General features: G+C 35.9%; 1 protein-coding gene across 1 annotated transcript in view; it reads left to right on the top strand.

The window, feature by feature from the left end:
- ADAM23 (ADAM metallopeptidase domain 23) overlaps positions 1-17,119 on the top strand; it is a gene marked incomplete at its 5' end in the record, with an annotated part of 61,696 nt that overhangs the window by 23,803 nt on the left and 20,774 nt on the right. The window contains 11 exons of the mRNA XM_010194214.1: positions 1,071-1,142; positions 3,219-3,385; positions 5,457-5,541; positions 6,342-6,432; positions 8,021-8,069; positions 10,339-10,438; positions 11,999-12,070; positions 12,824-12,910; positions 13,380-13,460; positions 16,192-16,242; positions 16,716-16,779. Coding sequence (XP_010192516.1) covers positions 1,071-1,142; positions 3,219-3,385; positions 5,457-5,541; positions 6,342-6,432; positions 8,021-8,069; positions 10,339-10,438; positions 11,999-12,070; positions 12,824-12,910; positions 13,380-13,460; positions 16,192-16,242; positions 16,716-16,779 — 919 coding nt within the window. The remainder of the gene's footprint in view (positions 1-1,070; positions 1,143-3,218; positions 3,386-5,456; positions 5,542-6,341; positions 6,433-8,020; positions 8,070-10,338; positions 10,439-11,998; positions 12,071-12,823; positions 12,911-13,379; positions 13,461-16,191; positions 16,243-16,715; positions 16,780-17,119) is intronic.

A 17,119-nucleotide genomic window follows, 5' to 3' on the forward strand; every position in this document is an offset into this window, starting at 1 on the left:
GATTTGGGAAGGTAGTTAATGATCTAACTTATTTCAAGAAAGTAGCTACTCAGTTGCTCAAAGAGTCCTCCTTTTGGGCACAGTGTTTCAGAGTGGGAATAGCTGACACTTTCATGGAACTTTATAATGTTTGCTCATGAGGTGATGAGATTTGTTGCTCTTAACCAGTAGTTGAAATTAGTAAGACTTTTTACCCTCATTGTTCTATGCAATGTTGTATTCCTTTTCTGTGAAACTGAGACGACTTGTTTGTCTTGCCTGCAAATCATATTATGTAATGCAATTTTAGTTTATAATTTGTTTTTTGAAATCATGAATTCATGTTCAGATACCACAGCAGCATCTTTTGAAAATATGACTTGGAACAGTGGGGACTTGTGAGGCAAGTTGAAGAAAGACATGAAGCAGTTGTAATGACCTGCACAGAAATTGTATTACAACTGTATTACAACATTTAAGTCTATAGAAATGAAAAAGAAAATGAAGTTAAAACTTCATTTAAGATATTCAGCTTCAAAAATAATACTTTTACCATGTGCTCTCTCTTCCTTTTTGGCTTTTGGTATCACTAATGCCACTTGTCATGAAAGTCTGGTGCTATAGTAGAGAAAGGATGCCTTTGCAAAATGCTGTGCCCAGGACAAGTTGTAAGTGCGTCATCTTCATGTCTTATAACTGTAGTCATGGAAGGTGACCGGTACACTGCGATATTTAACTCATTGGGTTAAGCACAGTTTTAATGGGCTTCCTCTCAATTTTGAGGTAGTGTTTGTATTCTTTTTTACCTTTAATTTTGTCTTGAACATTTGAACTCTTGTTCTAAATAAGATACTTCTTGGGGCTAAATGCTCTTTTTATAGATGTGAAAGGCCGTCTAGCAGACATGGCTGCCTTTATCTTCCAGGGATTCTTGAATATGAGATGTAGCCTGTGATCTGGAAAGCTGTTTGATTTTTTTCTTTTTTCCCCTTACTCTTAAAATATTAATTTTCCTTTCTTGCTGTAAAAGTAATGTATTAGTAATAAATATTTAAGTTATCACTGTGTTCTACTTTTTATTCTCTTTTTAGTACAAAAGACATCGTTCTTCAAATGCATACACAAACAATTTTGCAAAGTCTGTGGTAAACCTTGTAGATGCTGTAAGTATCAATGTTTCTTCTGAAAACTGTATCACTGACCTTGTTAGTTTACTGCTGTATTTAAAAAGTTAACTTTAGCAGATACCAGGATAAAAGAAAAGAGCAGCTATAAAAATTTCACTTTAAAGCTCATTTCCAGTTCCTCTGCAGAAGGATGAGCTGGGGTGAATGTGTAAGAAAACACAAATTATCCCTGACATTTTTCTCAAAGCCTGCAACTGCCAGAGTTTGCCCTTGGTGGTGGATATTTCAGACTTGAAGGAGCTTTCAGTATCTTTCCCTGCTTATGAATGAGAATTATTTGAGTTTAGTTATTCTGAGTTAGTTTTGTTTCACAAATCTATCCACAAGGGGTTGAAGCTGCAAGTACAGTTCACAAAAGTTACACATCTATTGGGATAAAAAGAGGGTATAAATAAAAATTTTCCTTTATAGATCTATATTTATAGCTTAAAACCAAACAAAATCCCATTGTAGTACATTATAAATGGGTGGCACTGACACAGAAACCATACTTGTATCTCTGACTAAATTTAGAACACTTTCACATGGAGTATATAAATTAAAAGTAGGATTTTGTGGTAACATTTGTTTGTTTTTTAAATACACATAGTGCATAAACGTATATATGTGTAGTGACCACACACGTTTCAGAGCTGTGTTTGTAACGAAAACGAGATAAGTTATCTAGTGGTGATGAATACAACAGCTATCAAAATTCTGATTTAAAGCCCACTTTCCATGTGATGTTATTGATACCATTAGAACACTCTGATATGATTCAGTGCAAATCATTGTCAACAGTTTGTTTGTTCTAAGGAAGCAATACAATATTTGTTCTTTGTATTTTACATACAAAGTATTATGTATGCTGTATACATACTGAAAATTTAGGTGAATATATTCATAATATATGAGATACTGGAAGTGCTTTGGAATATTTTTGTGCAATGGTCTGAAAATGGCAGTAGTTGGAGGAAAAGTTACTAGAGCAGGTAAAAATATAAATAATCAAGGATATCAATAAATATCAAAGATAATGCTGCCTTGATACGAAAGTCTGGTGTGTTAGTCAGTGCTGGTTTATTCAGTGTAAATATGTCATAACTGCAGGAGGATATTTGCAATTCATATTGTGTTTTGTAGGTATAATTTGGCAAAAAAAGGTAATAGAAGCGTATCTTTAATATGGTGCCTCATCAAAATTACCAAATAACTTGCCTTTTGTATATTTTATGCATTAGGCAGCCAATGGATTACTTATCCAGTGCTTTTTAGATCATAACTGAGTATGATCAGTAAGTGATCATGTCCCATGTAACACTTTCAATGGGCAGACTGTCTGTTGCAAATATAGAATGCATCTTCTGTAGATCTGCAAGTTCTGAATAACCTTACTTAACAGGGTTTGTCATGTTATGACCTGAAGCTAAAGAGAGCAGCAGTTTTATTTCAGCATGAAGTATCATGCACAAAGTTAAAATGGATTTTTTAAAACTGCTTTGTAACTATTAGGGCCTGGTTGTCATTTCCTTGTCTATTGCTACAGTTACATTAAAATTAATAGAAATATTAGTATTCTTAAGTTTCACATCACTTGAGTAGCATTAAGTGATTGTACTATAAATGAGAATTGAGCATTATGTGAACTAAATTTTGGATGTATTGGAGAACTGCAAAATTATTTAATCTTGACTTAAGAATTGGCTTTGGTTATTCTTTGTCTTTGAGTTCTTTCTTTTTCTTTGAGATCACCCAGTGTACCTTTACATTTCTGCTTTGCTGTTTTTGTACAGGTTTTTTGCAAAACTTGGTGAAATTATTTGACATGAGAATTTTAAAGAAAAGGGGGTAGCTCAAAAAAAGAGCAGCAAGGGTTTTCTGTCCTTTAAAACATACAATTTAAGTTGATCAGAATACTAACTTTCAGAAAATCCAAGGCATTACCAGCTAACTGTTTCCCCGTATTTCCTTCCTGCTTTATCCCCTCTTGTCCTTCCGCTTTACTCTTACTGGCTAACTGTGCATGTTTGACCCAGTGTTCTACTCCTGTGCCTGTCCTGTCTCTGCCCTCAGATATACAAGGAACAGCTGAACACCAGGGTGGTTCTTGTTGCTGTGGAAACTTGGACAGACAGAGATCGTATTAATATTCACCCTGACCCTCTGCAGATGCTTCATGATTTCTCCAAATATCGACAGCACTTCATCAAACAGCATGCTGATGCTGTACACTTGCTCTCGTATGTACCATTATACAACGGTTTAGACTGTTAAAGTTTTATATACTCTTCTGTCTATTGCTTTTGTCTACCTGTCTCTTCTTGCTTACTTTTTTTGCTTGGTAGTTACTACATCAGTCAATATCTAATTTCCTTAGGAAACTGAATCTACTTTTTAACACATTAATCTATTTTTAATAGGAGTTATATGTAGCATGGTCATGATAATATATATATATATATTATGAAATTTTAACGTCTTTGCAACCTGGAGACAGTGTCACATATTTGAAATGTCTTCTGATGAGCCCGTAAGGACACCTAGTTTTGCTAATTGGGTGTGTAATGTACTGCTTTCCCAGAAGAGAGCAGGAGAGGGCAGAGCTGACAGTATTATGTTCTGCCACAAGAGCATTCCAGTTACTGTATTTATTCACACATGTAGCTGCCGTGATGATTTGTTAATGGAAGGTCTCCTGCTTTAGAGTTGTAATGAATTGTTTTCTCAGACACAATGCATTTCAAGGGGAAATTCCACTTGCATCATTAGGCACAACATCAATCTTGAGCAACAGTACTTTTTTACTTCACAGCATTGTAAGCAAAGAGGAGGAAGAGTGTGTTCTCTTGTGGAGCATAAAGATCTTAAGCCTTCTCCCAGCAGCATGACATACTATGAGGATGGAGTGACAAACGTCTTCCATGTCATTCTACCCCCATTCATCTTCTGCAGAGGGGATGAAAAATTTCCTTCAGTCTCTGTCATAGCTGTACTGGCTATTGTAATATTATATTATATAGGCATTGTAATACAATGCTCACTGCATTTTTCATAAGATACGCAAAGTGCTGATGATGTGCATTATTAAGTACTTTTATGCGTGTATTGCATTACTTGCTGAAGAGTTTGCTGGTAGGCAAACAGACTTCTCAGTGGTGCACAGTGAAAGGAACCAAATACAAACTGAAATATAGAAAATTCAATTTAAATATAGGAGAAAAAAAGCCCGCCTTCACTGTGGAGGTGGTCAGATGCTGGAGCAGGTTGCCCAGAGAGGCTCTTGAATGTCCATGCTTGGAGATACTAAAAAGCCAATGGAATGTGGTCCTGAGCAGCCTGCCTCAGCTGGACCTCCTTGGAGCAAAGAGGTTGAACTAGACCATTTCCAGAAGTGCCTGCCCACCTCAGCCCTTACTGTGGTTCTGTCTATTGTAAAGCATCTAGCTTTAAGCATTTAGTATAGTTAAGCTGCAGTTTGAAAGTTCTGATGGCTGTCAGAATGTTCTAAAAAAATAAATATATACCTCTCTGGAGGTATCCTGTCATTTCAAAAAACAGAAAGCACAATGATTCTGCTATTGTAAAAGGATTTCATTTTCAAAGATTGGGATCATTTGCTATGTATGCCCAAGGCTGTACAGATTGATTATTATCCCTATGAAGTTAAAATAGGTATTGTTCATAATCGTTTATAGACAGTTTATAGAATGTGTATCTTCCAGATTACATTAACTTAATTGAATTATTTGGAACTTAGCTGCTTAAAATAACTATTTAAAAACATGATGTGGTATATCAGTTGTTTAGAAAAAACCCACAATGATTAACCTTAAATGAAAGGAGGTAGGGTTAAAAAGCAGTATTAAATAGCTTTCCCTTTTGGTATACTTCTCAGTCTTTTCACTTGGAGTTGAAATTAGAACGTGAATTGGTTTGGTTTAAGAGCGTAATTAAAAACACTCAACACTGATAGATATCAGTACAAAATTCCTTCTTGAAAGATTACAGACTGAAATATACTGTTACCTTTTAAGGGGAAATGTTATTGTATTTCCTTAGAAATCTGGTACTCTAGCTTTCTCTGCTGGTTTGTAGGTTGTGGCTAATTCTAACTCTGCAAGATAAAAAGAGTATTTTTGTCAAAGGTTGTATCTAATCAGTGTTCTGTTTGTAAACTTGCAGTTGCTGTTGATATTAGATGAGGATTAATGTGCATGCAGTGTATCATAGTAAGTGTGAAGTATCTTTCAATAAGTTATTTGTGCCCAATGTCAATGTGTTATATTTTCTTTATTTTTATTTGTTCGTAAGGAACGTGACATTTCATTACAAAAGGAGCAGCTTAAGTTACTTTGGAGGGGTTTGCTCAGTGACTAGAGGCGTAGGAGTGAATGAGGTAATTTTTTTCATTACTAAAGTGGAATAAAGTAGAAACTGTGCATTGTAACCTCAGCGTTTATATGTTTCAGTGTGTATATATATAGTATTCAGGACTTTAAAGATAACTCACGTATTAAAAAATTAGGATTCTCACAGCCAGCCTTCTTTGTATCATAATTAAACTATTGGTCCCTGTGCTTTTCTTTTTAAAAAGCATTCTTCCTGTCTGTATTATTTTCTCAATAAGATCTTAAATTGGCTTTTAGTATACTTGTCAGAAATTTAGACCTAAAAATTTCACAAGAGTACTGAACTATAGCACTGGACATCCTTTTGGCTCTTCTCAGTATGAAGTTTGATCTCCTGAGGTGCTGATGACATGTAATTCTTTTTTTAAACATTAAAACTAGAAAAAATTGGTCCTGTGTATAGATTTTTTTCTTTAAGAAATATTATAATTAATTTTTTCCTCAGTGCAGTGTTAAATCGATAATGAAAATCTTCTGGTTTAATGTAGGTTAATCATACTATACAAGACTATTACATATGTATCAGACTCCTTTCTGTAGATTAAGCAGTGGACAAGGGTTCCCTCAGGTTAAGAAAGGAAATTTTTTTCTGTTACATACTTCATTATCTTTATATTCCTTATTCGCGCATAGTTTTATGATTGGCTGTACAGAATTACTGAAGTAGTAGATACGTAGTAAGCCAGAATGAGCCGGTGCACCGTTCGTTACAGTAACTTACTTTTTTGTGTGTGTGTGTCTGGTTTTTTTTTTTTTTGTTTTTAATTGTGCTTGTTTTGAAACACAGTATGGCCTCCCTTTGGCCATGGCACAGGAGCTAGCAGAAAGTCTTGCTCAGAACCTTGGAATACAATGGGAGCCAGCTGCCAGGAAACCGAGTATGTACATAGACATGGAGTCTTCTTTTGTCCTCCGTAGCTAAAAATATAAACTCTTCCTTTGTGATGTTTGACACAAATAGTAATCTTGCTGTAGCTGTAGAACAAGAATTGCTGCTTTTGGAAATACATGCACCAAAATTTGAGTTTAACCAAAATAAGAGCCACCAGTTTAACACTCATTTTGCAATCATATCAGTGATGTCCTGTGTCAAGTTGTTAGATTCATAACCAACATACAGAAGAATAATGGTATAAACACCATTAATTTAACTCAGAACTCCTTACCTATCATAATGAAATCTGTAATTCCTATAGAACTATCGCTGACTTCTTAAAATACAAAAATACCTGATTTATAATTGAAGAAATGGTAAGGAGCTGTAACCTAGTCCAGTGTGACATTTGCTTAACTTGTTATCATGCTGCTTCATAGCCAGAAAAGTAGACTGACATGGCCTTAACACATGTACAGTGTAGGTACAAAAGCTGCTGCAAAAGCCCTTTTTGGGGCTAAAGAAAGTTGTTGAGTTTTTCCACTCACATCTTGTAAACAATTTGGCTACTTTCTCTCTTTGTTTCTTCTTTAATATAATAATGCTGACTTTATTTTGGAATCCCTTCAGAAATCTATGAATTAGGAAACAATGTGGAAAAGTTTAGGCAATATTGTGTAAGCTTGGTAATTACTAAAAATTTTTTATATCATTTTTTTTGATTACAGGTAAAACAGAGTTCATTTAATTTTGAAATCTATCTTGTAAGATAGGAGTTTTTTAAATGATAGCTTAGTTTTCTTATTTGGATGCCCTTTATACAGAAAGATTAGTGAAAGACCTGGATAGAATGGAAATAACTATATAAATAATCTGTGAATATTTTCTGTGGAGAAACGGTATGGATTTGATGTAGTAACGAGAATACAGAACCTTTCTTCTTAAAAATTATTACTATTTTGGTATATAATTTTTATGGGTAGTTTATAAGTTCTGTTTTACCAACCGTAAGTTGTTGATCTTTTGTTTTTATTAATTTGGTCACTGTTGACTTACATGCTGTAAGTAAACTGTAAATCCATTTTCATTCAACTACTTTTTCTAATGAACGTTTAATTGGCTGATTCACATATTACTATCCATAATTCTGTGCCAAAAAGAAAAAAACATATGGCCTGTCCAATGACAATTCTTCTTCAGGATGTTCTGCGTACATTTTAGGAAGGAGGAAATGTGAACATTCTTAATCATCGGTATCATGTACTGCACGTACCCTCATGCTGCCTGTTTTGAGAGTATGTAGGGAAGAGCATTGCCAGCTATTACTAGCTTTCTATACTGCCTGAAACTTTGTGTTGAGTCTAGGAATGTGCACATATGGTAATTTGAAAGTACCACGTTTATAGTAAGTATATTAGTATCTTTTCAAGTGGGCTGGTTTCCTTTTTAGGACTAGAATTTTTAGAGCCAAGCAATCATCTAATCTTGTATAATTAGTCAAGGTCCATTTTTATAGTGAGTACTTAATATTTATTGTAAGCATATTTATAACTGCTTTCCTTTTCTGTTGTATTTTGGTCTTGTCTGAGAAGAGTGTGACTGCACTGAATCCTGGGGTGGTTGCATCATGGAGGAAACAGGGTATGTCATAACTATCAGTAATTGAGAGCTCTGGAATGAGTTCATAGTTTACATTATGACATAAATACTTATTCATTGGGTTTTTTCCATGTGTTTTAGTACTAATAAATGCAAAACAAGAAGCAGTTGGAACAACCCAGGCATACAGATCAATTATTTTAATTTTTAGAAATTCATTCCCTTTGCTGTTTACATTTTAGGAATCTATTAATAAATCGTATCTTTTGAAGTGCAATGCAGTGTATTCACTAATGCTCTGCTATACTCACAATGACTGAAAATGAAAGAATCTATATTTTTCATTAAATAAATCCAGTTATACTTTTTACATGCAGCTGAAAAAGTGTCGTTATGCAGTTTTGATAAGTGATATTTCTATTTTCCTCCTAAATTTTAATTCCTTCAAAATTCTGATTTTGAGTGAACAAATCTCTGTTTCTGTTCCAGTGACTAAAAGTAGAAATCTGAAGCTTTCAGCAAGTGCTCTGAATCCTTAGCTAAATGGTCAGTGAAGTCTGAGGGGAAAGCATGTTTATATAGGAGGAAACCAGGTTTCATTGCCTTCTACCCTCACACACTGCTAAATTATTCTTTTCTTTATACTGTAAGCAGTTGATTAGAAGAGGATAGCTTCTGAAATGTAGGGTTTTTTAGTCTTATAAGTAACTTCCTGTCAGAATTCTTGCTCAGTGTAGAAGCTTGATTACAAAAATCCTGGAGAAAATTAATTATAAATAACACCAAAGGAACTTATTTTCTTCATATGGTATTTGGAAATTGGTTCTTCAGTTCAATTACTGTGTGACTTTCCTGCAAACTTGTAATTGCTAGCCACCATATGGATGCAACAGAAAAATATTCCGTAAGTTTGCTTCTGGAATCTAAAGTAAGGCATTGATCACAATAGCTACTAGCTTCCTTCCTATGGTGAACTCATCAAAGTATCAGTTTTGGATGGGAATATCAGTAGAAGAGGTTGTAGAACGAATATCTTCTTTAGGTAAGGTAACAGTAAAAAAAGTGCTAGGGACAGATGATAGTCACCCAGAAGCTGAAAAAGCACTGACTAATGAAATGAGTGAATAATTAACTGCAGTGTAAAGCCTTTTCACTTAACTCTACGAGTGCCAGAAGACACTTTTAAAATATAGAATAATTCAATGGGAAAATATCAGCTCAGTAGCAGTGAGCTACTAGGAAAGGAATGAGAACCTCCTTATGGCATGGTAATCCCTATCTTCAATATTATGATGAGTTCTCATTCCCAGATCTTGGAACATGGCTAATAAAATATTCATTTCTGTGTGAAAAATTACTAATAAAGTATGTTTTCATCAGGCTGGGAGAAAGATGGAGGTGAGGAAATATGAGATGTCTGTAACATGATGAACAATATAGCAAATTATTACTGTTTTTTCCAGTGCAAGAACTAGAGAGACATGAAATGAGACTAGCAAATAGGTGACATCAAAAATAGGATGAAATTGTTTTTCTATCAGTCTGTAATTAAGCTGTGAGACTTCTTTCTGTGACATCTGGTAGACACTAAAAGCTTTTGGGCAAATTCTTGGGAGAAAATACGGTGAAGATTATTAAATAAGTCAAGATAAGGCTTTCTGAGAAAGTCATTGAGCTGAAAATTGGTGGAAGTTGGAAAAATATTCTGCAAGTATAGTAGTACAGTGCTCTGTCTACTCTTCCCGGGGCATATTCTCAGGGCCAAAATTAGAGATGAGATTTGAGTTAAGTGGATTTGTAGTCTGACCTTGTATGGCTGTTCTTATGGCTACAACTACTTTTTACTTTAAAAATTAACCTTTTTAAAAGCATCAGATGAATTAAGTAAATTCTAAAACCCTGTTCTAAAACTCTGGCATGAAATCAGGGATCTGGAATGTAACCCATCTTTTAAACTGAAGCTACAGGGAAAACAAACCCAAGAGAGCACTGAATTATGCATGCAATCGAGAAGGTACATAGCAGCTATTATGACAATGTGGTTCCACGTTATTAAGAAAAATAGAAGGCTACAGGTTCATATACCATAGATCCACATAACAGAAATATAAAAATGCAAAATGTTTAAAAACTTTTGCTTTTGTTCCGATTTTACTCTTTGAGAATAAGAGTGAGCTGACATACTGTTGCACACAGTGGTTGTAAGAAACTGGGATTTACAGTATTAAAAAAAGGTTGTGACCCCTCTGCCCCCTTCCAGTAAGCATTGGTGTTTCAAGGCATTTACTCAGCTAATTCTTTGCCATTTTAGGGTATACCATTCCAGGAAATTCTCCAAATGCAGTGTTGCAGAATACAAAGAATTTTTACTTCGTGGGGGAGGTGCCTGTCTTTTCAACAGGCCAACAAAGGTAATGAATATGTTGGTAGTCAGCATTTCTACTAAACATTGTAATGAAAATGTAATAATTCCACTAACACCCATCTGTTCTCAAATTTCTTCAAATGTCTTTGTAAGTATTTTCTTGAGGTTGCTTGTAATTAGCTGACTGTTCATTCCCATGACATTTAAAAATAATCTTAAGAGGAATGCAACTTGTTTTCCATCAATTCTTCAAACAATGATAAATATTGTAGTTGATTTTTCGCAACTAGATATAACCCTCTTCAGCGTGAATGCACTAATTATTAAGCTGGACTTGTGCAAAATAAATCCAGAAGTGTGATTGTAGTTGCTCCACATACACTCAATTCTTGGACTTTTTGCCTGAGGTTGTTAAAAAGAATGCTAATTACACTAGGAATTAGAAATCAATAGCTTACTTTATATAGACAGTAGCAGCTTATGATTGTTCTCAAAGTTAAATTAATTTCATTTCAGATGTACGTCTAGCAAACTGTGTAACTGTTTCCTTGTACTATCCATTTTTATCCATTGCTTTTTTCACCTAAAAACTTATCAAGGTCATAATTTTTTCTAAGGCAATATTAGCATGACATCCTTCTAAAGCTGAGCAGTATAAAAATATTCTATGTGGCTCTTTTTGCAAAGTAAGATCAAGCCAAAGTATTAACATTCTATTTAATCATGGTGTCAAACTTGCTGTCCTTGTAGAATTTAATACCACATGAGAATATCAGGCTGTTCTGTTTACTGTGCTGTATCCATTGGTAGACCACCACCTTGCACAATTAAGTAAAGAAAAAAAACTTGCTTGTTAGACTGTTTTTTAATCTTTTCCCAGGGTAGCAATATTCGCTTACAGAATAAGAATGTAAGAATTCTTACAGAAAAGAGTAAGTAGGGAAAAAGAAAAACACCACTTCATTTTTTGATGATGGTTGTGTAGCACAGTAGTGTGAACAAATTGTCAAATTGACTGTAGATTTTGGTTCTGTTTACTTCTGTGGAAATGCTCCCAGGAGAATAGTTGAATTATCTTTATATGTTATCTGTGTCAGTGTTTCACAGCTTTTAAGTTACAGTACTTTGGGGGGGAAAAAAACCCAAACATACAGTGTTTTGAATCTTCTTGTTTGGACGTTGGTAGAAAAGTAAGGTAGCAGTAACCATGATGTCATTTGTAATTATAACCTTTTAGCTATGCTCTGATATGTATGTAACCTTTTGATGGTTACTGATTATTGCTGTAGGCAATTTGCGTGTGTTCTGTTATTTTCTTGCATTTCTCTGGTTGACCCTTTTTTGTTTTCTTATGAGCTACAGGTCAAGCAATCAAGTGGCTTAGCTGTACATCTTTCATGTCTTAACAATTCCAACCAGTGCTTGAAAAACATGCTGCCTTCACCATTGCAGTAGCATGGCATATGTATTCTCTGTGAAAGCGTGTTTCTGTAGCATTGCACAGATGGGCTGTGTGACAGAAAAGTCATTTGATACTAGTTTTATTCTTATTTGGGGGGGGGGGGGGGGGGTTGGGGGGGGGGGGGGTATGCTTTTTTGCTTTCAGCTCTTTGAAACCACTGAGTGTGGAAATGGATATGTAGAAGCAGGAGAAGAATGTGATTGCGGTTTCCGAATGGCAAGTAGAGTTATATGTAACTCCACAAGTCTTTCTTACAAAAGTCTTTAAAGATGAATTATGTGATTGGTAAGGAAAGGGGAAATGTTATGGAATTTAAATTCTTTTGCCTATTTTTAGGGAACAGCTTAAAGGACTGTGTTAAAACACTTTCTTTTCAAGTGAGAATGAGTGCAAAGACAGAGTGTCATCAAAACAGTCTTCCTGTCATACTAATGACAAGATGTAGCTGTTTCCCAGCAATCTTTGAATTGCACTGTAGAAGTGCTTAATGCTCTACTTTTCCTGGATAGTGTGCCTGGAGTGGTAGGCTCCTCATCTGTGCTTTGGAGATAGATGTATGTGTTCAGACAGCATAAATAAACTGTTGTTTTCCTCTCCATTGTAGAAATATTCCAAGAATGTAGCTTTGAGTCTGTGTTCTAGTATTCAAATGTAATTACACCCACAATTAGTTTTCCTAATCTTTTTCTGCATTGCATGCCATTTAACTGTGCAGCATGCATTGGCACAGACTATTTCACACCTTCAGAAGGTGTAAATCCCCTTGTTGCTATAGCATGTATGTCACTGTTTTTTCCCTTTACTTTAGTATGTGAGCATTGCAAAGGATTCTTCCAGCTGATAATTGCAAGTCATCAGTGCTCAGCTGAATCTTTTGTCTGCTGGTACATAGTAGTTTGTTGGAAAGATTGTGAAGAAAAAACTTAATTAAAATGGAAACCTAAACATTTTGCTTAATATTTTCTTCAGGAATGCTATGCAGACTGTTGTAAGAAGTGTTCTCTTTCTAATGGAGCTCATTGTAGTGATGGACCCTGCTGTAATACATCATGCCTGGTGAGTGTTGCTGCAGTAGATCTATTGTTCTTTTCAGTTGTCCATGGAGGTCATGTGCAGCCTGTTATAGTTCAAAATGTGTTTTATGGAGAATGAAAAGGAACGGCTTATGTAGACTGAGACTGTTATTCCAGAAAATAGTGTGGTTAGTGCCCCAAATATAAAGGGAATAGATTGCATTGGATATGTATTCATGTGAAAACGGATTTTATTTGCATTTTTATACCAGAGATTTAAAACCTCCTAAATTTTCAAAGTATTATATACTTCAGTTTATGCTTTAAAATATTAAGAAACTGAACTATTTTTCAACACTTTGAAATAACTATTGAGATTATAGTGTTCTGTTGTTAGCCAAGCAAAGACAGACAAATATATGAGTGTTTAAAATGAGGAGTAATTCCAAACAGGAACCTTTGATTTTGCTTTTACATAATCTTAGTCCTGAACTCTGTTCTCAATTTTCTAGTTTTTCCCACGAGGTTATGACTGTCGATATGCAGTGAATGAATGTGATATTGCAGAGTTCTGCACTGGAGATTCTGGCCAGGTATGTATGCAGAAGCTTTCCCTGCTTGCACTATTGATGTTTGTTTGCACTCATTTTATACCAATTTAAGAGGAAAATCCTGGTTAACAAACTGGACTCTCATGAATAACTGGGGGGGGTTATTTCTTAACCGTAACAATAGTTTTAAACATAAGAATAAACTGTCATAAGCTCAAAAGAAAATTTAATCTAAATGGCCTCAAAATATGACTTCTGTAGGTTTATTTGTTTTTTAAAATTCATAGGGTTTTTGTATATCTGTATAGTATTTGTGTCATACATCCTCCATTTGACTAATACTCAAAAGTATAGGTATAAATAGCAACCAAAAGGTTGTTTTAACTTGAGTTCTTTTAAACAGTTGAAATTCTTACAGCAACTTTGACGCTTGTCTTGGTTTAACTGGGATAAAATCATAGAATCCATTTTCTATTCAGGAAAGCTGCCTTTTTGAAAAGACTACAGCACTCAATTTGATGAGAATAAAGTCGATAAAACACTTTGGTTTTGTTTTCGGCCAGCACTGGTAGCAGGTTGCCATAGAGATCAAGGTCTTCAGCAGTTTTGAGCTAGCCAGGTGCAGAAGCCAGGAGAAGTAAAAGCCAGGGCATCTGACCCAAGCTGGCCAACAGGAGGAATCCTTACCATAAACATCATGCTCACTATAAACTGGGGAGCTTGCTGGGGACTAGCCCCCTTTGCTTGATGGTAGCTTTCCCTGCCGGGTCTTGCCTGTCATTCTGCTCCTGAGGCCTACCTTCCTGTTCCTTGTGACCATCACACTTTTACTGGAGCTGTGGTGCTCACAGTGTTTATTTACCATTCCCTGCTGGGAGCACACAGCCCACAACTACTATATAAGCTGAGTATAACTCTGTGTACTTTGTATTTGTATTGGTATTTGGGCTTTTTAATTATTATTTTATTGAATCTGCTTCCATTTTAACCCATGGGTCACCTTCCCTTTTCCCAATTACCCTCCTCAGGTGGGAAGGGTAATCAGGTGATAGAACAACTAGATGATGATTATGTTTTAAGCAATATACACTTCAATACTGAGTATTTAGTGTCAAGGTTTTGTAAGACTTCATATAAGGCTCTGCAGAGGGACCTGGATAGGCTGGATCAATGAGCTGAGGCCAGTTGTATGAGCTTCAACAAGGCCAAGTGCCGAGTCCTGCACTTGGGTCACAACAACTCCATGCAATGCTACAGGCCTGGGGATGAGTGGCTGGAAAGCTGCCCAGTAGTAAAGGACACGGAGGTGTCGATCAGCAGCCGACTGAACATGAGTGTGCCCAGGTAGCAAAGAAGGCCAATAGCATCCTGGCCTGTATCAGAAATAGTATAGCCATCAGGACTAGAGTAGTGATTGGTCCCACTGTACTTGGTGCTAGTGAGGCCACACCTTGAGTACCTTGAGTGTACAGTTTTGAGCACTACAGTGTAAGAAAGACATTGAGATGCTGGAGAGGGTCCAAAGGGCAACAAAGCTGGTGGAGAGTCTAGAGCACAAGTCTTATGAAGAGCAGCTGAGGGAGCTGGGGTTGTTTAGCCTGGAGAAAAGGACACTCAGGGGAGACCTTATGGCTCTTTACAACTATCTGAAAGGAGGTTGTAGAGAGGTGGTTGTGGGTCTCTTCTCACAGGTTACAACCAATAGGACAAGAGGAAACGGCCTCAAGTTACACCAGGGGAGGTTTAGGTTAGACATTAGGAAAAGCTATCAAAGACTGGACCAGGCTGCCCAGGGCATTGGTTGGATCGCCATCCTTGGGTGTGTTTAAAAGCCATCAAGATAAGGTGCTCAGGGACCTGGTTTAGAAATGGGTATGGCAGAGTTAGATAACAGTTGGACTTGATGATCTTAAAGGTCTTTTCTGACCATAATGATTCTGTGGTTCTATAAATCTGCTGCAGCCATCTGCTGTATCAAGATCTTGGCTCTAAAAAATAAGATTCAGGATAGATCACATGTCTCTCTCTCTCGGCATTGACTGTAATTATAGATGCTAATACATTAACAGTAATCTCTTTCTATATTATCATCTGAGACACCCACACTTATAGATAAGTAGCTATTGCTGAGATTTTAATTGTAAATCTTTCATTCTGTAGATGGAGCATTCTTAATGGAAGGGAGAAGCGCTGCCCTCAAAGTATTGGCTAATATGGTCCATGACAGAAGCATACCCTTTCCAAATCTTCACAGGTGCCTTTTTTGATGAGGAAAAGCTTTGAGAATGGTTAGATCTGAGCTTAAGTAATCTGAGGCTTCTGGACCTAGTGACTTGTTTATACCAAAAAAGTCTTCAATGCTAAGAGAACATAACAGTTAACACCACAAAAAAGCCACAGCTCTGTAAGCAATAGACTGGTAGGCTACAACTAGGTGCTCACATACTTTCTTAATGGAACTGAAATGAATGCGGTGGCAGTGTTGCAAACCCAGCCCCAGTATTAGATACCAAATACCCGATTACTGAACACATCTGGGGGGTTGAATTGGGGTTTTTTTGTACTTTTTTGTTTTGCCTCACCTTCTTAATTTCTACTTGGAATATGCAGAAAGTTAGAATCAAACCTTGTATTTCATGGCTCAAGATGTTCATATTTGTACTTGTAGCTGTGAAGATTCCTGCACTAATTATGCTGTCTACCCTTTTTAGATGTTGTGCAATTGTCTTTTAAAACCATGAAAATGCCATATACACATTTTTTTTTCTTTCAGTGTCCACCAAATCTTCATAAACAAGATGGGTATGCATGTGATTCTAATCAGGTAGGAAATGTTTTAAAATTCCTGCACATCAGCAAATAGAAAGCAACCAAATACGAATTTTCTTTTATTTTTTTAATCCTATCTTCTATATTTCTGCATAATTTTTGTATTTTGGACATCAATGTTGTTTGTGCATTATGCACTCTGAATAGTAAAAATTTCTAGTGTGAGTAAAATTTGCTTGGGATCTTTACATTTTACATGTAGATTTTTTAATTACACTTCATGTTAATAAGTTCTTTACAACTATGTAAATGAGAAGTATAAAGCAGCTGCTTAAATGTCAGTAGGTATTAGACACCAACTGATTCTGAGAATCTGGGCCAAAATGTGTACTTCATCTGCCCAAATTCCTGAAAACTATTATACATCCCACTATATGTGTGAAGAAGCAAAATGAGACATTTGTTGGGGAGGGGAAGGAAATGAAATAATGTTTGTTTCTCATTGCTAATATGTTGTATTTTGTTTAGGGTCGTTGCTATAATGGTGAATGCAAGACAAGAGATAATCAATGCAAATATATCTGGGGATCTAGTAGGTTGACTTTAACTGCCTTCAATGTATTTTATTTCTGGTTCATTTCTGCCTGTTTTTGTGTTTTTATTGTTTTTATTTTTTTGTTCTTGCCACTGCAAGTTAAAGTTTTCTGCTCAGGAGAGTAGGCTGCAGTGAGAAACTATGGCTTGTTTGGCAGGTGAAATTTTGAGTTGTATGCCAGTTTGGGAGTGATGACACTGAGATTGTTCTGATGTGGTGTGGTTGCAGACATAGGTGGAGCAGAAAATGCTTGACTCTGGTGGAATTAGGTGAGAAAACCTAAAAAATATTAGTAACTTTGAGGTACTGTTGCCGGGGGGGGGGGGGGGGGGGGGTT

Source organism: Mesitornis unicolor, unplaced genomic scaffold, assembly GCF_000695765.1.
Source record: "Mesitornis unicolor isolate BGI_N332 unplaced genomic scaffold, ASM69576v1 scaffold1561, whole genome shotgun sequence".
NCBI classification, from domain to species: Eukaryota; Metazoa; Chordata; class Aves; order Mesitornithiformes; family Mesitornithidae; genus Mesitornis; species Mesitornis unicolor.